Source organism: Solea senegalensis, linkage group LG14, assembly GCF_019176455.1.
Source record: "Solea senegalensis isolate Sse05_10M linkage group LG14, IFAPA_SoseM_1, whole genome shotgun sequence".
In the NCBI taxonomy this organism is placed as follows: domain Eukaryota; kingdom Metazoa; phylum Chordata; class Actinopteri; order Pleuronectiformes; family Soleidae; genus Solea; species Solea senegalensis.
In genome coordinates, this window is record NC_058034.1 from 21,363,329 (window position 1) to 21,386,793 (window position 23,465).

At 41.9% G+C, this 23,465-nt stretch overlaps 1 protein-coding gene across 9 annotated transcripts in view; it reads right to left on the minus strand.

Annotated features, from left to right (window-relative positions):
• The window catches only part of szt2 (SZT2 subunit of KICSTOR complex), a 99,703-nt gene that overhangs the window by 3,149 nt on the left and 73,089 nt on the right, over positions 1–23,465 (minus strand). For 5 of the 9 annotated variants that reach the window (XM_044044439.1, XM_044044440.1, XM_044044435.1 and 2 more), the window contains 13 exons: positions 23,180–23,365; positions 16,916–17,171; positions 16,696–16,775; positions 13,908–14,033; positions 13,447–13,649; positions 12,645–12,741; positions 10,262–10,342; positions 9,277–9,351; positions 5,838–5,903; positions 2,666–2,879; positions 1,435–1,618; positions 1,234–1,356; positions 544–1,054 (listed from right to left, as the gene is read on the minus strand). In XM_044044439.1, coding sequence (XP_043900374.1) covers positions 544–1,054; positions 1,234–1,356; positions 1,435–1,618; positions 2,666–2,879; positions 5,838–5,903; positions 9,277–9,351; positions 10,262–10,342; positions 12,645–12,741; positions 13,447–13,649; positions 13,908–14,033; positions 16,696–16,775; positions 16,916–17,171; positions 23,180–23,365 — 2,202 coding nt within the window. The remainder of the gene's footprint in view (positions 1–543; positions 1,055–1,233; positions 1,357–1,434; positions 1,619–2,665; positions 2,880–5,837; positions 5,904–9,276; positions 9,352–10,261; positions 10,343–12,644; positions 12,742–13,446; positions 13,650–13,907; positions 14,034–16,695; positions 16,776–16,915; positions 17,172–23,179; positions 23,366–23,465) is intronic. The other 4 variants (XM_044044443.1, XM_044044438.1, XM_044044437.1 and 1 more) reach the window with 2 other exon arrangements.

Genomic DNA, 23,465 nt, shown 5'->3' on the forward strand with positions numbered 1-23,465 from the left:
CTTAAACTTAAACAGAAAACCTGTTTTTAAAACGACCAGGACACAAACCCACAACATGAACTGTTCATTTACAGCCACTTCTGTGACACGCTATGCTGTTCTGAAAAGTTGATTTAGTAATGTAAAGTTTATTTATATAGCATATAAAGTGCTTTTTCTAAATAAATATTAAAAAAGAGTTTTAGCTGCTTTTTTTTAAAAGAATCCACACAATTTTAGCCATTTCCAAGATGTTTGTTTGACATACAGTGTTTATCACAACTTTGTGTTATTTATTCTGAAGTAAAAAGGCTGGAAATAACTCAAAAAAGAAATGAGACGGCTAGTTTGTCCATTCGAGCTGCCATAGAAAGATGGCTGTGTATAAAGTTTGTATAAAAGGCTTCTTTTAAGGCTACGAAAAAGCTAAAACGACTTTGTTTTTGAAGCTGTTATACGCTCATACAAGCTGCTAATAAAACCTCTCAAGTGTTACATACTGGGCCTTTAAAAGACAGTGAATGGATGAATGTAAAAGTGAAAGGGCCATGTCGGACGTCTCACCAGCTGCGGGTCGATCTCTCCCACTGAGCGGCTCTGCACGGCTGCCAGCAGCTCCTCCAGCTCGCTGAACGACAGCTTGGTGAGCTTGAGTTTGTCCAGTGCCAGGTGCTCGCCGTGGAACAGCCTCCTCCACAGGTTGTCCCTGCGGCAGTGACCCATGGCCTGCTCCACGATGGCCTGGATCTGTCTGCGCGCCGACGCCACCTCGTTGTTGAGCAGCGGGAACAGAGACGAGGGGTAGAGCAGCCCCTGAGAATCCGCTCCACCTCTGGCCAGAGGGTAAAACTCGTTCCCGTCACTCGGGGCCGAAGCGGCCGCGACTTCAGACGGCGTCTCCTCCCAGATGTCCTGCTCGCGTGACCCGCAGGCCTCCGCTCGGTCCGGCGGGAGCCGGCCGCCCGGCTCACCGGGGTCCCGGTGGATCTGAGGCAGCTTCCTGAAGCGGCGCATGTCCGCCGTGAGCCGAGGGAAGAGCTCACGCTGACTGGTCATGATCACAAAGAAACGCAACCTACACATAAAAGAGAGATTTAGAAGAATCACAACATCAATAGTGATTTTCTCCGTGGGCATTCTCTTCTCTTTCTCCCTCTCACTTTCTCTCATCGCCGACCGCGCTGGTGCTGTCACCATTCCTCCGTATTCTGCACTTTTCTGACTCTTTTAATCTGTTCATTCTCATCGTCTCACCTCAGCAAATGCCTCTCCCCGTCCGACTGCTCCTCAAACGGAACCGCATTGTGGCAAACCACCAGGGACACGTCAAAGTCGTCGTGGTGGTGCAGGCCCTCCAGGTCTTTGTAGGAACCCGAGCTAAAGAGGGACAGAACAGTGAAATAAGAAAGTGCTGATCTCGGCAGCGGGCTATTTCTGTGTTTCAGTGGCGTGTACCTGTACCTGTTCCACAGAGCCACGAGGGCGTACTCGTGCAGGTCAGGCGAGCTCTTCTTGCTGTCGGTGGCCAGCGCAGTCTTGGACATTCGGAGCGGCTTCATGCCGTAGGTGCTGGCGTGGTCGGTGATGTAGTTGTAGAGCTGGTGAGCCGTGATCATCCCGGTGGAGATGGAGAAGCTCCCTGAGGAACAAGGAGAAAGTTCAGCAGTTATTCATATACAACACCAGTGAGTGTGCAGTGTTCACTCACCCGCCACTTTATTAGGTTCACCTGTTCAAGTGCATGTATGTGGAAATATCTCAGAAACTGATGAAATATTAGGATTTTTTTTGAAGAGAATAGTCTTTTACCTCGTTGCTGTTAATACGATATTTGCACCACGTTATAACCAAGCATTTTAAAATCATACTGCTCCACACATCTGCAGTCATCACTCACATGGTGGTGATGGTGGACATCTCTCTGTTTACAGCATTTTGCCTGTGTTAGTTTAGAGTTTATGTCATATTTAGGGTTCATGGATCGCATTAGATTTGACTTTTATCTTCTGAGGCCTTGTATTAGTTCTAAACAGATGGACACATGGTGACAGTATGAAAGAAAAGCCAAAATAGGATGGAAATATGAGGTGTTGCAGGTAATGCATAGAAACTACGTAGCTATGATGGTAGATCTTATTTTTTAGTGTTCTGTGAAGCTGTTAATCGCTGTGATCCGCTCGTCTGGTGGGGGCTGAGTTGAAAACAACAGAAGGGACCAGTCATGAAAACATACAGTCCTTCTATGTGTGACTGTAAAGGTCCTCAGGAATCTTCAGTAAGTTAAACAGAGGAGGTTTTGGTCCAGAGAAGACAGACAGTCAGATGATCTACATTAAAACTGGGAAACCACCGCCCCACAGAGGAAGTGGATTAAAGCTCCAGCTATCAGCCACCAACAATGCTGTCCTGAGCTCAGCACTCACACTACAGCAGACTGTTTCTCAGGTGACTATGACCCTCTTTCACTCCTCGACTAAAAACCTGAAACTGGGTGAGGGGAGAGAATGACCTGAATTGTTTCACTTAACGACTCTGGAGACAGGTTTCCAGCTCACAGAGGCTAAACACCTGGGTCAGTAACTCAGGACTGAAGAAGCCTCCTTGGATGAGAGGTGAACGGTAAACCTGGTCTTCCAGAGAAACCGCAGTAACACACGGAAACATCATCGCGTCGCACCAAAGTCACCTTGGATGACGTGATTGCGGCCAAACTTGGGGATGTCCGGGTGATGGGAGATGAAGTCGTCCAGGAAGTCGGTGAGCTGGTAGCCCTGCCGCAGCGTCATGTGGCATCCGAGCAGGTACTGGTGAACGACGCGCAGGTGGAAGTCGTAGCTGAAGGAGTGGACGTGCATCAGGTCCCGCACTTTGTCACACTCCTCGGTGAAGAGCATGGAGAGCTAAAAACACAGGGATGGACACAGTCACCAGCAGCACACACAGAGGCCTCGTTCAGACCAGGTAATAACATCCACCCCAGTGATCTGACTGTTAGCAGCTGGCATTCGTGTCCTAGACGCGTCTCCTGTGACCACATGAGATTGGATGTGGCTTAAGGCCCATTATTTTTTGACCATTTTACGTCCGTCCCAAACGTTATCTCCATCACGACCCTACTTTTGCATTGGTACGGACATTTGCGCGATACTTCCTCTCGAGGGCAGTGCCGAGTACCAAGTCGCAGGCATCGACAAACATGGCGGCCATTGAAGAGGTTATTTTATTGTGCAAATATTCCAAAATTAGACTGAAACGCAAGCATATTTCATGGGGTTTGAATGTAAGACCACTGAATGTTAAGTCGTCCCATTAATGGGAAATATTTCCACATGTCCTAACCCAACTTCTTTTTAAAGGCGCATTCTTCTTCGTGGTTTTTACGAACCGATTGGACTGTCTCCATCTTTAGTGTAGTTAAAATGGACCTTTACCCCACTCTGTGGCCTCTAAGCTGTCCTGATGCTCAGGATGTGGTTTCTGTGATCAGATCCGAGGACACATTGGTTGCAGTGAGACCTCTGCTCAGGGTGGATGTTAATACCTAGTCTAAACAGGGTGATTATGTCTCTTTGTCCCAACTCCAAAACTCTATTTACAAGCACCCCCTCTGGTTAATGATCACAATCTGGCAAATTCTGATTCCCTCAACATTACCTTTGCAATTATCCACGACTGACCCTGATTTGCATTTGAAGGCAATGCCTAGTTGTGCTTGGGACTGTGCACCTGAACGACCCGCTGCTCAGCGACACCCATTTGCTGCTCGGGCGAGAGCCTCTTGTAACAACTTTGATATCAATCTCCCTCATAACGGTATCTTATTTAATTAAAACCAACATCAAAGGGGAGAGGAATGACAAAAGCATTAATTGCGAATGCAAATAGCTGCACAGAAAGGCCAAGTTCTGTATAATTAATTAAAGCACAAAAGGAGTTTGGAGAGAGCAAAGTACTGCTCTGTGTTTACTTTTATCTGGACCATTTACCTGGAACACATACAAATGGGCTTCATTAAATAAAAGGGGCGTGTTAGTGTCTGGAACCTTTTCCCTGCCTTGACACAAAGACAAAAAAAGAGGAGTATATTTTGGCACAGAGGTATGAAAAGATAAGACAATAACTTTTCTGTCCCTGGTGGTTGCTCCTGAAGTCTGGCAGACAAATTAAGTGTGACCTTTTAGCCTGTGATGTGATGAGCCAGGATGCCACGGGGACTCAAAGATCTCTTTAGCCTCAGAGCCACTACATTTCCTGTGTGTGTCATCCTGACTATCGGGCCAACATTTATTATTCTCTAACCTGTAATCCCAAATGCTTCATCTTCTTGCTAATTAAACACAACCCCGGTGTAAACTTTGACAGGAATAAATTGGTAGGTTGATTTGTGTGTGGGCTGTGGATCGTCGTCTGCCAGCGGAAGAGAAATTAATGACAGTGGCTGCATTGACGGGAGAAGCTGTAATCATGAGGTCATACAGGAAAAAGAGAACAGACACACTGACCAAAAAACAGCAAGACAGAAAGCTACACCCACATCCATGGGTGTTTCCCTCTGAGGTTGCAACCCTAGAGTTTTATACAGTGACATTATCAGTGGAAAAGAATGAATTTCTTATAAAAGATTTGCTGCATGTGGGTTCTATATCCACGTCTTCGATGGTATCATTTGTCGAATAATGTAAACTCCAAGTTGAGCAGCTAGGAGATGCATTCAAAGACCCTGCTGAAATTCATCACCTCTGCTGGATTGTACAGTGTGTGTTGGGCTTAAAAGAAAGAGCAGCTTCAAGATGATTCAAGAAGATTTCATCACTTCTGCAAAAACACACATGAAGTCCAGAAACTGAGCACTCACTGCTGCCGCCGCTGCAGCTAATATGATGTCGTCTCTCTGTACAGCGGCGTTTTGTTTTTGTGTTTGTGGAGACACAGAGTGATGCAGAAGCACAACGGATACGCTATTAAAGCGAGACAGCAGCAAAAATTCAGGTTAAAGAATTAACTCAAGCTCTCTGGAATGTAAGTGATGTTAAAACAGATCTTGAGGTTAAGGAATTAACCCAGGTTCTCTGAAACATGAGTGTTGGAATACAACAACTCTGAAAGTGTTTTTTGCGGCACAGGGTTGAACGCTGTAGTTTTAAATTTCACACATGACGAAGCTGAAGACGACTTACCTGCGTCACCAGCCTCTAAAAAACAGATTGTGACTTTTAATCTGACAACCTGAACACCCAGGGAAACCCACATCATTTCATCTGCTTCAGCATTGGGTCAGTATTAACACAAAACAACTATTTCAGCAGGATCTGAACCAATCAGAAGTGGGAGAAAAATACAGACTGAGCCCCACCGCTACAAAGGAAGCAAGGAGGAAACACTGTAAGTCTGTCAGAGAAAAAGGCAGAAGGGACAAAAGGTGGTTGCACAGGCACTTAAGAGAATCACAAGCTGAGATGCCCACGACACCCAAACCAGCAAGCACGGACATGAACAGCCTTTGGAAAGTCAAGGAGGAAAAGGTAATCACAGGGGAGCCGGACTTACACCGTCAACCTCTTATTTCCTCCCAACACCTGACCATCTTTGAGACTCAACATCCATCCAAACCCGGTAGCTCCTACGCAAGCTGTGGGGTGTAACATCTGTAGCTCCCACAGATGTGAAAGCAGAGCTCATTAAACACTGAGACCCATTCACTCCCACAGAAACACAATGACAAGGTCAGTAGATTTGGAAAGAGAGAGAGAGCGAGAGAAAGAGAGACTGATGGCAGCAAGCAGAGCGGCGGGGAAGGGGCGAAGCCTGATTGGCATGAGACACGGCCCCTCCCCCACTGGAGAATGGCTGGGACATACCGCACAGTCAGATACTGGGGTGGCGTCTGGAAACGGCTTGCAACGAGGTTTGGTGAGGAGGTTGCCCTGATGGAGAGATGACATAAGGTGGGACGAGGCAGACACACACACACACACACACATACACATATACACACACACAGATGGGTGAAGACAAAGACTGAAGAGATCCTACAAGCATCAACACAGCAAAAATATGGTTTCTCATGAGAGGGCCGACAGGACGGTGTGGGCTGTATCTCCGGTTCTCCTTTACCTGACAAAGTAAAAATAATTGACCAACTTCAGAATGACAGTTTAAATGGCCCGGGACACATTCTGATTCCTTTGTAGTTTTGCCCTCCAGCCACACATCTGTTCTTTTTTTTTTGTTGGTTCGCCATTGTAGCCAACAGCCACTGGCTGAAGCAGTGGCGGAGTAATGTAATAATAATAAGGGACAGTCAAGAGAAACTGTGTGAAGCCTTGTGTAAAGGTAACGTAGCAGTTTGACTACAACACACAGCACAAACCGTTTTTCATCGTTCAGTTTTACTACGTTGAAGAGAGGAGTGAAAGAACAAGAGGATCAAGAATCAGTGGACGATATGGTGGACACCACATCTCCATCACTTCAGCATTAGAGGCCATTAGAGATGCTGCTCTGCTAACTTTCAGCTAAACACCAGGTTCATGTGAGAAAGACGTGTAACCAAAATATGCTGCAGTGATTCTTCTTCTTCTTGTTCTCCTTAGGGGTTTAAAGGCACCTTGCATCTACAAAGTTGAACTCCTAGAATTAGAAAACTCCTGCACTACCCATAATCTTTCTAGTCCCTTTGGTCTTGTCCTCTCCTTTCTTCAGTCTCTTCATCCGCTCCTCTCCTCATAATTATGACTTTTTTATCTCATAATCTCGACTTTATCTCATAATTATGACATTTTATTTAATAATCTCGATTTTTTGATCTCATAATTTCGACTTTTTTATCTCATAATTTCGACATTTTATACCTCCTTTATTTTTTTTGTCTGGTAGTAACAGGCTTCCATATCATCCTCTGCTCTGCATTTGCTGATGTAGTTTAACAGTCTCTCACCAGCAGGTACTGCACGTTCACATCAGCAAAGGATTAGCCTTTAATACAGAGATGCAGAGTCATCAGTCAGTCAGTCATGTTGCACTGATCTACGAATAAAAACAAGTGATTGTCATGGACTCCAGGTCTGTGTGCTCAGAATAACAGACCTACATGAAACCCAAAGGCCACAAAGCACCAAACCCCACCAGCTTCACCGTATGTGTGAAAGCTTGAATTTAAAGTCTGGACTCACACTGGATGAGACCAACGAGAACCACCAGGGGTTTCCTGTGACTCAGCTTAAATGTCTCCCAGGTGATCAGGGCTGAGTCACTACATTCTTGCTGTCATTTTTTTCCACCAGCTGCAGAGACGTTGCTCAGATGTTTGAGCTCAACTTCAGGTTGAATAAAATCATTAAATGTGTTTCTGTAGACACTCGCTCTGCAGCATGAGAGAAGGTCATGGAGGAGATGACATACATCACATATTCCTATACAACAAGGTCATTTCAGCTGTTTTTTCCTGCAGTCTCATCACAAGTGCATGAGGGGTGAGATTTGTCCTGCCAAAGATCAAGCTGAAGTCACACTGGGAGGATACACATGCATTCTGTAGTGCTCTCCAAAGAGAGTCAAAGTTATAGTTTGTTCCTGGTCGGAGGCTTTTAGTTATTTATACTGTGTGTTGTGGGATTGTATTTTTGGTGAAGAATGAATTCTCTCTCCTCCCTGTGCTGTGATTGCTGTGGAGCATGTGCTGCTGCTGCTGCTGCTTCTTCTTAGCTCGTGCTCGCTCTCCCACATCGTGGTCACGACAGTGAGTAAAGCCTGTGAACTCCACTTTTACCGGATGAAGACTCCCATGTAACTGTGTGGTTAATCAGGGCAGTTTCTCTCACACACACACCTACATACATTTGAGTGCACAGATAACACAGGCTGGCATGAACCAGTTTCCCCAAACAGCATCTGATTGTGAGGGACACGACTGTTATCATTGCCCCTTTTGTGTCTCACTCTCCCAGTTTAAAATATTCCCTCCTTTCTGCCACGTTGAGCTTGTGTGACACGTCATTGACCACAGGACCTCAGGTATCTCACCAATCTACGCACTCACACACACATAACATGTCCACACATGTACTGTGTGTGAAGGACTGGCCACTTTCATAGCATGTAGTTGTAGAACTACAGTATATATCTATCATTATCTATTCTTTCATTTTAGTTTATTTTACTTCCCTGGTAAATCCTCTTATTTTTAAGACTCTATTGAAACTGAAGATAATTCTTCTTCATTGATGGCATTTTTGAGGACCTACTGGTGCACGTTTACATCTGAAAGTGGTTCGGTGATTGGGCGTGGTCAATTGGAAGTGGGAGGGGCAAAGAGAAATGGGGAAAAAAAAGCTTTTATTTGGCAATTTTTACAGGTGAAGTTGGTACACTATCTAGTCGAGTCTTGATCCAGTTTTTGTTCAATGAGTCGGGCTGCAACAATGAATCGATTATTAACCGACGACAAAAATGAGTCATCCACTATTCTCACAACAAATTTGATCATTTGATTGTTGTTTTTTTTTAAACAATTAAAAGGAGGTCTCTGTGTTTTAGCTGCGTAAATGTGAGTATTTTCTGGTTTCATTAAAATGAATGTTTTTTGTGCACAAAAATAAGACATTTGAGAACATCATCGTTTCTTCTTCCATTTTCTTTTTTCAATTGCAAAGATAATGATTAGTTGCAGTGTTTATTTTGAGTCCATCTCCAGGGGTTCCTCACCGATGACCGGTGAGATTTATGATGGGGGGGGGTTCTCAGTGTAGTTTATTTTGTTTGATTTGCTTTATGTTTTGGTTAATAGGTGATAAGTGGCTTTGTATTATCCTGTGAAGCAATCTGAAGTTCCATACCCATGTATGAAAAGTGCTATTGATTGAATAAATAATGTCATGCTTTTTAGCCGTGGATTAAAGGCAGGGCAGGGAGGTGTGAAATCCTCAGAAAACACGACATAGGACAGACTGTAGTCAGCTGTTAGAGTAAACACACCACAGAAGTGACCTAAAACAAACACTACAATGTCCTGAGAGTGGTCTGAATCCTATCGTTAAACATTTAAATTGCTCTTCACGTCAAACATTATCTACACCGGCTTCTATCAGGGACAAACAACTAGACACTAATGGTTTATGACAAGGTTACAAGACACTTCCAAGTAAACGCACATTATTCTCCAGACTTTATCTCCACATTAAAGAGTTCAGGTGTATTGAAATGTACTTTTTCTCCTTCCTATTGTCTCCATTTCAATCCCAGAGGAAATAAGAAGCGCTCAGTATTGTGTATCCCCCGGCAACGACGTGGTGTGTTTACCTGGGAGTTGACGGTCTGGCCCATGGGAATGCGGGAACACTCCAGCGCATACTGCTTCACACAGAAGTAACAGCCCTGGCAGAGAAAGGAAACATGCAGAACACATGCAAAACATTAGAAACACAGAGTAAACAGTGTTTCCTTTCAGTGAGATTTACTTTTCATAGCTTCATTCAGTACTTGATGGAAGCTACAATCAATTTAATTTGTAAAATCTGAAAAAATAACATCCATCAATGATCACAGCGTGAGCCCCGAAACTATAACTAATGAGTATGTAAGGGACATGACAGTGAACTAAAAGTCAGAATCTTACTATTACTTTTTCCTCATCACTTTAAAGGAAGAGTGGCTTTGGAGACTTTTCAGGAGTTATGTGCAATTTCCAATTATGCTGCACAGAAGATCAGCTGTGGTTATCTTCTGTCTTTCCCTACCATGAGATTGACATTTCACTGAGCAGTGGAAAATATCAAAAACCTGGAGACTGCTACGACTGCATTTGCTTTGGAAACAGTATATGACTGTAGGTCGGGGTGAATTATTACTTTGATGCTGCTTTGACTTCAAAGCAGCATCTAGCATCCAGCCTTAGACTAAAATAGTCGAGTCTAAACATGGCTTCGAATCAAGGGTTTGGAGAATCGTGCCGCTCCTACACAGTACTGTTCAATTATTATCCGTGGACATGTTGCTATGCTGTTTGTGTGTGAGCAAAATACCGCATAGAACGTTGTTATCTTGTTGTCAAAAATATTCTGGGCTTTTCTAACTTCTCAACGGGACTCAACTAGTGAAATCAGAGGTGACGTCGCTCCCACTTCTAAATGGTATGATCTGAGATGAGTTAAAACTATACACAACAGGTATTTACTGAATGTGACGTCAGTCTCTATTTTATTATGTGCAAATGCAAATGTGCAAATGTACCAACAGGAGGAGCAATAACAGAGGTGGTGAGTACCCTTCATGATCCTCATCTCACCTGAAAAGCCAGTTCCATCAGCACGATCCCTCCAGGCAGCGCCCTCTGCAGGTGATATGCAGTGGTGCCTGCTGCTACAGTCTGAAATGTCAAATTTACAGATTAGTTATTCAAATTCAGTCTGAAGGTAAATTACGTGAAGCTACTGATGAAAAGCAAAACTGTGGCTCATGGTTCATGCCAGTTTATCTTGTGTTATATTTTAAATAATGAACAAAATAATAACTTTAACTGTTTTTCCCCCTGCAAGTTGGATGTGACTCAACTTTACAAAAGTGCTGCTGCTGCCTCCAGCAAACCAAAATGCAGTCCAAAGCTGACAAAAGCTTTCACCTTCTCCAGCCTACTCACCTGTTATATAACACTACCAGAGCTGGACAGGGACGAAGACAAGAGGCAATGGCATCAATACGCCCTGGAGTTAAATTGGGTTTTGTAAGGACAGGGAGCCTTAGAAAGGAGAAGGGAAACCAATTCACTAACTAATTAGTTTATTAAATGTATAATATATAAAATTTCTGCACTGTCATGTGTACAAGGTGATATATTTTTTTTTTTAGTGGTGGACATAATGTTTAACATAAAGTTTTTCCATCCTCCATTTGACAAAAATGCTCCTCTGTGCTGAACGAAATGCCCAGACTTTGCAGTGTGAAGCCACACATTCACTAGTCCCTGCAAATACTTCACAATAAAGGCTTTTTTGAAGAAGGAAAACAGAAATGCTAGAGCTATTTTAATTTGAAACAAGTATAGGAGGACGTGCTGAGATCTGGTCATTGTTTTGTGTTGTATGTAACCTAAGAAAAATCTGGAATACAAAGCTCACACAAAGCTGCAGCTCGTTACTCACGTTCAAAAATTAAATAAGCACTAGACCAGTATCGTATAGATCATTTGTTTATTTAATTCCAGGTAATAAAGTAAGAATTAAAAAAAACAGATTTCTAATTCAGACGTGAGTTTGGGGGGCATCGCCTCATGAGAGTTGTTCAAAAGTATCTGTCTGAACTTCTGGTCCACACCACCTCTCAGTGATGTTAGCAGCTTTGAAAAGGTTACTACTGCAGGTAAAAAAACACACATATTTCTTAAAGGCCCTGCAGGGAATTCACCACCACAGTCATTTCTCATTACTACAGCGCAAGCAGTGGTGTAGTTGGAAGCTTAAGTCTGATTTACTTGGAAAAAGGAGGGACAGGCAGAGTATTTTTCAATGTATACAGACAGCCCAGTCAAACGCTGAGCATAATTCATTACCAACTACTATTTTCTCTCATGAAACTTCCACATGTTCATCCACATCCACTATCGCCTCCTGTGCCGAGAAACAACGTAAGACAATGTCAAAAAAACTTAATTTCTTTTTAAAAATTTATGTTGACGCAAAACAGTCAACTTTAAGCTAACTGTTACAAAATGTAACAAATCATACCGTCTGACTTTAAAATGGCTAAGGTTATTCCTCTATTTAAAGCAGGTGATCCTGGATCTTTTACAAACTATCGTCCAATTTCAATTTTGCCATGTTTTTCAAAAATCTTGGAGAAACTGGTATACAAAAGGATCCTTGAACACTTGAATAAGTACAACATTCTCTATAACTACCAGTATTGGTACTGTTCATAAGTGGCTTTATAACTATGTTCATAACAGATAACAGTATGTTTTTATTAACGGTCATGAATCCACAAGAACGTTAATGCAATATGGTGTACCTCAAGGATCCATATTAGGACCTTTATTTTTTCTAATTTATATAAATGATCTTCCTCATGTATCTAAATCTGTATTCCCTTTGCTTTTTGCAGATGACAACAGCCTAACAGCCTAACTGTTACATCATGTAACATAAAGCTAAACAATTATGTTTAAGCTAAACAGATAACTTTTAGCTAACTGTCACATCACATGAAGCCAAAAAGCTACTTTTCAGCTAAACATTAAGCTTAACAATTGCTTATGCTAAACAGTTATGTTTAAGCTAACTGTTACATCACGTAACATAAAGCTAAAAAGCTACTTTTCAGCTAAACATTAAGCTTAGCAATAGCTTATGCGAAACATTAAGCTTAACAATTATGTTTAATCTGTTACATTACGTAACAAAGCTAAACAGTTATGTTTAAGCTAAACGGTTGTGTTTCAGCAAACGGTTACAACTGCAACTATTAATCTCGCCTTCTGTGAAATTCATTAAGGTTCATGTGTAGGTTTCCAGAAGTGAAAAAGAAGGTTTAAATGCAAAAAAAAGAGGACAGAATTGTTGTTGTATCACTGGGGAACAGTAAATGTAAAAAAGATACGCTTGAATGTGTTTTATGTCACTGTTACAATACCACGGCCAGAATTAGATTTCCTTGTCTCTGGGGTGAACACTAACCTTAGGGCTGTCCTCGCTCTTCTGTTTTACATAAGAAAAAGACATCCTTCCTTCAGAAGACATTGAATTCAACATGGCGGCACGGGCCCGGGCGGTGCTGGAAGAGATTGGAGTGGGGTGGGGTCGGAGAACAGGTCAGTTAAGAGTCTGGTCAAACAAGCAAGGCCAAGGCCCAGAGGCTAATGGACCACCGCTGGACCAGATTGTCTGAGTCTGAGCCTGGAAAGTGACAGGCGGCAGCTGCTGCTTCTTCTCTGCTCACATCAGCCAGTGGGCGGCAGAGCAGAGGTCAGAGATCAGATGAGGATCAAAACACACAAGATGACTAATGGATGAACGCTGCTCACTATGGAGGGAGAGAAACTAAGGGGCTGGAGGAGAGGCAGCGATAACGTGATGATTTATTAAGTTCCTCACAAACGACTGAGCAGAACGATGAGGAAAATATACGCATACGCCCATTAACTAAAGGGATGGTCAGGAAATTCACTTTTTTTTCATCTCTTCATTTGGGAAAATCTAAATATTCTACTACAGGAATCCATCTGTAAAATCCACATCTTATATATATATAAAAAAAACCTTTGGCTCTTCATTACTGCAGTGCATAGAAATGGATAAAAGTATTTTTTACTTATCTACTGCCGTTAGGGTTTAAAATGCAGGACGTGTCCTGCTTCACAGTATTGGTTTCAAATGGATTCGAGTCGAGTGCTGCTCAAGCCACAAAAAGTATCCTTCATTCAAACACAGAAAAATACCCACTGGCAAAAAAGCTATGGATGCAAATGCAAATACAGACCTGCGAGCTGGAGACTGAGGCCGGACTTGGACCAAAATGAAGCCCATGCTCTGCAGGTACTGGACATACTGCTGGAGGAAGGTGTTGCAGATCTCCTGCAGCCAGGGTTCTTCTTTCAGTCGACTGGGCAGCATGTCAGCGGAATCGGTGCTGTAGCTTCTGTCCCGACCTGATGCTGTGGAGTCACTGGAGCGATGCCGTTTCTGGCGCACACACACGCACGTCACAAAACATTCAGCATTCATAGAACAGAACACCTCAGCTAAATATAAAAACAGAGTCCCTCCAAGTACAAGCTACCACAGTTGAGAGTACAGACGGTCAACCAAAGGCCTTCGGGATGAGAAGGTCATAGTGCACTCAAGACTTCTTGGAATATATATGAATTCTATTCAAACTCTAGTAATCTACTAAATTTAGGCTGCTACGATAGTTTTCCTTGAGTCAGACAGCAAAGGTACCTTCACTGGAGGCTGAACAGCCTGTTCCTCTTGGATCTGCTTGCGGAAGAGGGGGTCAAAGAGGAGGGGGGTGGCACAGTAGTGGACCAGCCTGGACGACTGCTTCAGGGTCTCCAGGTCTGCCGCCTGTTCACACATACAGTACATGGTAACTGTCACAAACGGGAGGATAATAATATGATGATACAGCCGTGGATAACCCTGGTTAAACTGCATTTCTCTTCACAGGCAGCTGTGATTTTTAAGGATTCAGCAGATGTAAGCACATCCCAGTGAAGCAGGAACAAAAGCTTGACATTCAAATGCAAACCTGTGAGTGTACTGCTGATACATCACATCTAATAATTAATTTAGTTCATCCAGGGTCACATAAATAAATAAAAAACCCAAATGCCATGAGAAATGGCTGCGAGGCCTGCTGCACCTGGATCAGAGGAGTCTTTTTTTGAATGAGCCTGAATTCCTCTGCTGTGTGGGCGTCTGTTGAAATACCAAATTTGTAAATTTAATGTCACCGCGTAACCTCTCGAGATGTCACCGTGGCAGACAGAAACCTTTTTAATTAGCTACCAAATTCCCCACTGAGGAAACACGGCAACGTTAAATGATTTCCCACAGGAGTGAAACATAATCCCGGCTGTTTAAAAAAACCCAGAATGTAGTGAGAGGCTTCATTCCCCCGTGATTTGTCAGGTCCCATTAGTTATATTTGATATTAAGCTACTTTCACACTACAGGAATTAATACTCAAATCCGACGCCCCGGTCAGATCCAATTTGTTGTTAGACTATTCAAATTATGTTTTTTTTTTATGTGTCCAATATAAAATCTGCCACCCGCTTTCAGTGCAGCACCACAGTGGATTTCACATTCTTGAACCTGCACTTTATAATCACACATGTCACTGTTGTATGTAACAACGTCTAAAGATTCATACGTGGCATTCAATTTAATCATTTTTTTTTTTAATAATGTCTACTATACAGAGCCTGTAGGGGGCAGTGTTATGATCTGGAGTTGCTTCAGTTGCTCATGTCAAGGGTCAACTAAGTTACATGAACCAAAAAATTAGGTGAGCTGACTTCCTAAATAAACAGCATAACCATTTTTTGGACTGGTCCAATGGCAGATTCAGGCAGGAACCATGAGTCATCATTTCCACACATGGATTAACCACCTTATAGCCCTTTTCCACTATGCTCCCAGCTCGCCTTGGTTGGTTTTCCACTACAAAAATAGTACCTACTCAACGTGGGCGGAGTCATCACTGCATGGCTGCATGAAACTGCCGTGACTTTGTTTTACATGCGATCAGTGGCCGGCAGGCTGGCGACATTACACATAGTACCTACTCAGCGCGCTTGTAACATTGGCAGAGCAGGTACTCAAAAAAGTACCTGGTACCAGGTGTGATGCTAGTGAAAACGCAACTTAATCGTGCCGCACTGAGTTGATTTGAGTTGAGTTGAGCTGGTAGTAACACGCAATTCAGACGCTGTGCCGGAGAAAACGGCTGATCTACACCATCAAACTCCGAGTTTGAGTTTGTACCTTTTTTTGGGGGCTGGATGATGTAGATTTACTGTAAGCAGTAATGTAAACACAGGCTGTCACTGAAGCGTGTATAATCCAGAGAAAATTATTTCTCTGAATGTAGTTAAAGAGTTTTAACAACAGCAGCAGTTAATAAAGCAAACATGTGATCCAGGGACCAGAAACAAAACATCAAAAAAAGTAAGGAAGAAAGTACTTAATAAGCCTTTGGGCTCATCTGCAATCGATTCTGGGATGCGTATTTCCTTCACTCTTGAAATATTTACGTACACACTCTTGTACGTTGCTCCTTTATCTTTACATTTTTAAGTTTTTCTTGTCTCCAAATCAATTTTATGGTCACAATTATCAGTGTCAATACTAATGTGTTAATGGCAATTATTGGTAAATTAAAGGCCAATCTGTATTATTATTATTATTCAATCGCTTAATCAGGAAGTGAAATAAATCAATCAATAATTAAATGACGCTGCAGCTGCTGAGACAATGAGAAATCATTCTGCTGCTTTTCTGTGTCACACAATCATTCTGCCAGCATCTCAATTATTGAAGTAATCGATTACTAAATGAATTGCCAAATGATTATTCTGTTTTATTTGATTTTTTTAGTAATCAAGACAAGCTTTCTTTTTTTTTCAGCTGCTTAAATGAGAATATTTTATGGTTTCTTTGTTCCATATAACAAATAAATCATGAATCCAAACTGAATCATTTCCAGGTTTGGGAAACATTTTTCAACCTCTTTTTTGACATTTTACGGAGCAAACAAGTACTCGATCTATAAAGAGCCTGTATAAAAAAGAGAAGGCAAGTAAACCGGAGCAAATACTGTTGCACTAATATTTCAGAAACACTCAGGCTTATTGCACTTCTTTTGATTTAAAATGATGAAATAAATCTAAAAAATCTAATTCATTAAGTAACTTTCTCTGCATTCATTCATTTACAACTAAAAACTGTTGTGAATTTGAAAACAACATAAGAGGAAACTCTCAATGTTAGGATCTCCATGGAGAGAATGATATATTTGTGTCCTTTTTAGTTTCTTTTGTTTTGAAACATGCAAATATCTTTTGCATGTTGCATCGTTTATTTGAATGTGAGAGTCACACAGACTTGTTTCACATTTGTAATTTGTTATATTTGATAGTAACTACATTCTGAAGGGAAAAAACTCTACAAGAAGGGAACACATTTCAGATTTTAAATTTAACAAAACACTTTTGTGACTTACTGAGATGGGCATGTTGGACTGCGCTGACCTCTGCTGCCATGTCACAAACAGGTTCTCTATCTTCATCTGTTTCTCCATTTCTGTCAACACAAAGTTAAAAGAAGTCATTACACCTCCAACCCAGTGTGGAGTTGGATGAAAACAAATGAAGAAAATAATTATTCTAATTTTATTTTTGAGGGGGGGGCGCAGAAGTTGTTATAGTCAGAGGAGGATTCACCTCTCCGCTCAGCGGCTTTGATGTCCAAGAGTTGGCCGCCATGTCGGGCCACCACATCCCCCTCCATCAGGGGTCGGATGGTGCACACGTCCCTCAGAGCCTCGTCAAAGGGCAGCAGCTCAGAGGGGAAGTGGAGGGGAGCGAGAATTCGCCCAGAGCTGCTCAGTCTGCCCTGTTCTTTACTGGGCAGAGGAGGAACTGCACTGCGCAGCAATGCATCGGGCTCCATGGAGGGGCTGAGGAACTGGTTAGGATCCTGGAAAAACAGACAGACAGACACACAAATGAACAAGTTAAACCTGAAGAGATCCAAGGGACATTTTGTGCCATTCAGTTTTTTAATTTTCAAGCCATTTTGAATTGTTGTCTCTAAATAAAAACTGACACATTTGTTCCTAGCGGCAAAAAATGTCAACTTCCCAAAAACAGCTGTTTTGAAAGTTTAAAATCCCCAAAATATAATGAATTGTTGAGACCAGGCTGAAGTAGTTTTAAAAGTCATTTAAAGTGGAAAAAAAATATTGAAAACATAAATAATAAAATAATAACTAATACACTAAACACTCCACTGCTTTATAGTGCAACTTCACTCTTAGGCTGGACTCTCGGGGGGGGTGGTCTCATCATGAGACATAAAAAAATGTCTCATTCCACTGACAGCGTGGCAGCTGGCATCAACACGAGAGAGCTTCTGACACCTCTCTGTGAGGGATTGCTCCACGAGTAAACAGAGCTGAAATCACAACACAGTCTTCGTCTGATTTATGTGCGAGTGTGTGGCGATTTTGGTGAGACGAGGTTATTGATGCTGTTGTGGGCAGAGTGGAAATGGCTTGGGTGTAAACATAACATATGTTTTAGTCAATGCTACCAACAGACGCAGAGAAAAGTGTACATGAGGAAGAATGTGGCTAAAGTTGTACATGGGTAGGTGAAGTAAGTAAGGATGGGTCAAAATATTGATTTGGTGATATACCGTTGGCCTTTTTGTGCAATATGAACATATTTTAATGAACAAATCAAGGTGCTCAAGTTAACAATCCCTGCCCGTTTCACTCGCTGGGCCTTGTTACTTCATGTCTCCTCATGGCGGTGCTGCTCAAATGAATGAGGGAAAGAATGTTCATGTTCAACACATTGACTTTATGACCTTTGTTCTCTATGTTGTGAATAAACAGAAAAATGCTGCACTTTTAAATTTTCACAGACATTTTGTTTTCTTCAGTGAGACAAATATCGCGATGTATCACAATACGACTGTCTTGCAATATACTGATCATCACAGAATTGTTGTATCGTGATATTGCTGGTATCGTGGACCATCTGTCGCATATCTCATAGTGAGGTACCCTGTGATTCCCACCCCTGAGATGGAGTAATGTGATTTTCTACATCTCTAATATTAATGGTTTGGTGACACACCGTTTGGGAAAACTAAACTAGACTAAAACATCCCAGATGCCTAAAATATGAGTCAAACTAAATGGTATTATAGTCATAAGACACAAGATAACTAAAAATTTGCCGTCAAAATTAACACTGGTGGTCGCATGGTTTCATCAAACACAAAGAGTAAAAACTGATGGTAAGCAAAGCACCAGTCAACTATGAGATGTCAGCAGCTCTAAATGTTCTGGAATACTGTTTATCGCTCGAAGAAGCTCGATGTTGTTTCCTGTGGCCATCAAAGTTAAAGAGGTGTGACTTCAGTATTTTGGTCGGTGGCACCTGTCATCAAAAAACTTATCATTCTTATAACCTGAGAAGCACCCAGGTTATGGTTCCACGCTTTGAGAAAGAAAGTCCAGGTGACAAAGGTAGCCTTCACATCCTAGCAAAGACGATTCAGGGGATGTAATCTCTGCCAAAGGTGCTTTCACTAAGTGCTGAGTGAAGGCTCTGAATATTAACGTGGTCACAGTGGTATAGAAATGTGCCATTTTGCTTTTGTCACAACCGGAGAAAGAGACGACGAATGTGGGGGAAAATGCATTTTAAAAGATTTAGTACGGACCAAACAAAATGTTAAAAAAGGAACTTATGAACACTTTCTAAGTGTGTGCACGCATCAGGCCTCAGGTCATCCAAGCATTAGTGTGTGCATGGTGAGCTTTTACATTCGCCTGACACAGATCTCACACTGCCATAACCTGTGGCGACGACCACGACGGACACACAGACAGAAAGAGAGTTTACTGATTTATATTCAAAATTCACTGCATCATACATTTAGTGCTGATTGGTATTATTAATTATTTTCTGAGCAGGAATTGTTCATATGCCCTGCTTGCTTGTTGACAGGAACTTTTGGGGCGAGTTTGTTCAGTGGAGCAGCTCTGGACCCAGATGCCCCACTGTGGCAGAGTGGCCGTGCCATGCCCACAGGCTGCAGGGTCAAACTGTGCGCTGGTGCTGCCTCTGCTTCCCATCAGGACCGTGACAGATGAAGCTCTGTTCAGGCAAATTTTATGCTGCTCTGACTCTGCCTTCTGTCTGCACTCATTAGTAATGCAGTGATGAAGAGCCAGGCCGTCGGAGGGAAAGGAAAACTTTCTTTCTATTATTTTGAGTTTTGTAATTGGTCATGGAAGGCGGGCTAAAAGGGCATGTGGTGTCCATCTTTGCTCCAACAAATCCCCACTTCTGCGTGTCCCACACGACAATGCGAAAAAGAATGTGTGACATTTGTCTGTATTTTTATTTTTTTTCTTAACCCTTTTTCATTTCAAATCAACCACACTGACGCGGTAAGAAGGCCTGAGGCAAAAATGCACTGCAGCGCCCCTATTGACCCATCCACCCACCTGCACTCCCTTCCACCCACTCATTTAACACATTCTGGATGTTATTCCTGTGCTGTAACACAAACATGACAGAGTTTTTTTTCCCAGCTCACTTTGAATCAACACAAATGCTTCTCGGGAAGAAGCATAATGTCATCAATGAGACCTTTTGCTCTTTGCAACTGACACACAGAAGTTCTCCGAGAAGCACCAACGCAGTTTGCACAGCCAAGACCTTCCACTTGACCCTCATTACATTAATTCAGACTCTGCTTCAGACGTACGTGTTAACTAACACGTTTTATCGTCTTACTACGACTCAACAAGACAAACTGTTCATGGAGATGTCACGGCCCCACTGAGGGGAACAGTTCAGTTTCAGTTTGCAGAAAAACCAGCCCCAATTAAAGTGACAATAAACTGACTTGCCAACAGCTGTTTTACGCAAAACACTCAGTTTGAATGGAAGTTTATGGAAAAATTTGATTTCCCTGAGAAGTTAAATGTCTAAATCCCTAATTTCGGGCCTTCCTCAATAGCACATCATGTTTATTTTTGTAAACGACATCACATTTATGATTGACAGCTACTATTGTCCAATAGGAGCCTGGTTGCATAGGATGTCTGTTAACTTTTGCAACAACAGCAACTTGGTGTTGCCATATCGCGAATGTGGAAGTTTCAAAATGGAAGTTCAGACTGTTATGGGTGACAATTGGCCCTCCACTTGAAGCCTACCTCTCTATGTCAACAAGAATCAGGACACACAACACAGAAAACGGAGAGGTCAGGGGTGAAATGGGATTGAACCGGCATCTCTTGAGCTTTATGACAGATTAAATTTAAAATCCTCCTCCTCACGTACAAAGCACTTAATGGTCAGGCCCCTTCATACCTGAAAGACCTAGTCTTACCTTATCACCCTAACAGACCACTTAGGTCACAAAATACAGGTTTACTTGTGGTTCCCAGAGTCTGTAAGAGCAGAATGGGAGGCAGAGCCTTCAGTTACCAGGCTCCTCTCCTGTGGAACCAGCTTCCAATGACAGTTCGGGAGGCGGAGCCTCTCTCAGTATTTAAAGTTAGACTTAAAATGTTCCTTTTTGATAAAGCTTATAGTTAGAGCTGGTTCAGGGAAACCTGGACCATCTCTTAGTTATGCTGCTATAGACCTAGACTGCTGGGGGATTTTCCTGTGGTGCACGCACATTCACTCTCTCACACTCAGGATATGATTATGACTTTTTATATGTCATTAACCTTGTCTCTTTCTCTCCCTAGTTTGTGTCTTTCCTTCCTTCCCCCTCTCTCTCTCTGTATTCTCATCTTGCAGGTTGCAGGATCCAGATCCAGTTTTCGAGGCTACCCATATCATATATATATATCATCACCATTATTATTGTGCTATAATTAAAAGTCGATATCATTGACTGTATAAACTGTATGTAACTTGATACAGTTGTTGTGTACCTGCTCCTGTTCGCCCTCTCTCTTCTGTCTCTACCTCATCTCCCTCTTGTCCTTTCTCTACCCCCTTTCTGTCCCCCACCTCTCCGCTGTCCCCCATTTTCCTTTCACCCCAACCGGTCAAGACAGATGACTGCACATCTCTGAGCCTGGTTCTGTCAGAGATTTCTTTCTGTTAAGAGGCAGTTTATTCTCTCCACTGATGCCTAGTGCTTGCTCATTGTGTGAACTGTTGGGGTTCTCGGCTCTCCTTGATGTTGTCTATGTACAGTGCCTTGAGATAATGTATGTTTTGATTTGGCGCTATACAAATAAAATTGAATTGAATTGAATTAAAAAGTTGTCTAGTTGTCTCCAGTTATCTATAAAAGTCTATAAAATGTAACTTTGTATGCTGGTACGGCTGGCGAATGATGACATTTACCTTTCCAGGTGTACACACCAACTCCATATTTAATTACGCGATCTCTGGCTGACGAGACGAGGTGGCATTGGTGCCAGGCTGAATGACAATCGCTCTGTATTTGTGTTTATCCTCAGCCAGCAGTTCGGAAATGATAACTTTGCCCGCTTGGAGCCCAGAAATATGTCTGAGTCACTGAAGTGAGGATGATTTAACAGCTGACTCATGATGTTACCATGGAGGGGAGCGGGAAACATTCTCTATGCCAAAGTTGATCACAAAAAATCAAAGACGACAAATGAAGAATGGCACTGGTTAGATTACAGTCAGGCCTTAGTCACATGGCTGAGAAATCTTATTTTGTTTTGTGCTGCCGAGCTGCTGCATATTGATAAAAAGCTCAATATTAAATACAGATGGTCGAGCAGTTTTGCTGAGGCGCTCAGAACAGAACACAAGCCCAAATAAAGCAGTAACAAGCTCCCATGTATCCACAGATGACAGGGATATAGAGGATGATTTAGTGACATCCTATGAATGTGTGTACAGTTTGTTTTTTCCCCGGGATAAGAGTTTTCCCAAGTTTGTTGCTGAAAGCACGTTTTTTCTTTTTTTTTTACTTTTACTCCCTTAAACATTTGCACAGAGCCAGACATCCATCAAAATAACAAACTGGCTGTTTTTGTGCACTCTGTGTGGCTACTGAGCACAGACAAGAACCAGAGTCAAACCTCAATTACAACTCTTCGTTTCTCTTCTGAGAGTAAGATAAAAGAACTGACATTTCTTTAATAACTTGAAGACATTTTAGTTTCCTACTACTTTGCATCTTTCAGGCCATTGATTTGGTCTCACGGTTCTCAATATGGCTTCCAGCAGCACTAACATAGCTAACATATATCAGGGCATCCCTTACAGATACAACACTATAAATGTTTTCATATAAGCCAATCTAATAATAACGATAAATATCAGATAATTAAATATGGATTTTTGCTCCCGAGTAAAGGCTGAAGAACAAAGTTAACTGTGGTTTGGAATTTCTTTATAGACAGAAAATAGCAAGCCTAATATCTTTCTCTTTTTATACATTATCATTAATCAGCTTCAAACTGAACATTAAAAGATGATGAACCTTACGATTTATATATATGTATATATACATATATATATATATATATATATATATATATATATACATACATACATATATGTATGTATATATACACACACACACACACACATATATATATATATATATATATATATATATATATATATATACATATACACACACATACATACATACATATATATATATATATACATATATACACACTTCTTTTGGGCAATATCATCACACAGTAGAACATTATATGCAGATGACACCCAGCTATTTTTACCAATGAAGCTGAAAGAAAAGTATCCTCCAAATCAGTCAGGTTAACTTGTATCCTCTCTATCATTTTAGTTTTCCTGATTTCAAGTACGGAAATGGAAAGACCCATCATTAAATAATCTAACACTGATGTGTGCTTTCTACTGGCTTGCAAAAGCCTTTCTCTCGTTCTGCTGCTGACTCACATCAGAAGGCATTTTCAGTGTTTTTACCTGCTTGGAGTCTATTTCATGGATTGGTGCATCAGAGAAGCAGTAGTGATGGAAGAGGCCCATCTTCTGGTTGAGCAGGCAGTGAACAACATGGGCCCTCGCATTCTGCCAGTTGACAAGTCGAACCAACTCCCGATTCAGGGAGGTGCCCAGGTCCACAGACCAGTTATAGCTGTACAGAGTCACCTAAAACAAATGACGGTTATAATATCAGAATCAGAAAACCTCCATGCAGGGGAAACAGCTTTGATTAAACTATTCTGCAGACACTTCATAAAGAGTTGTC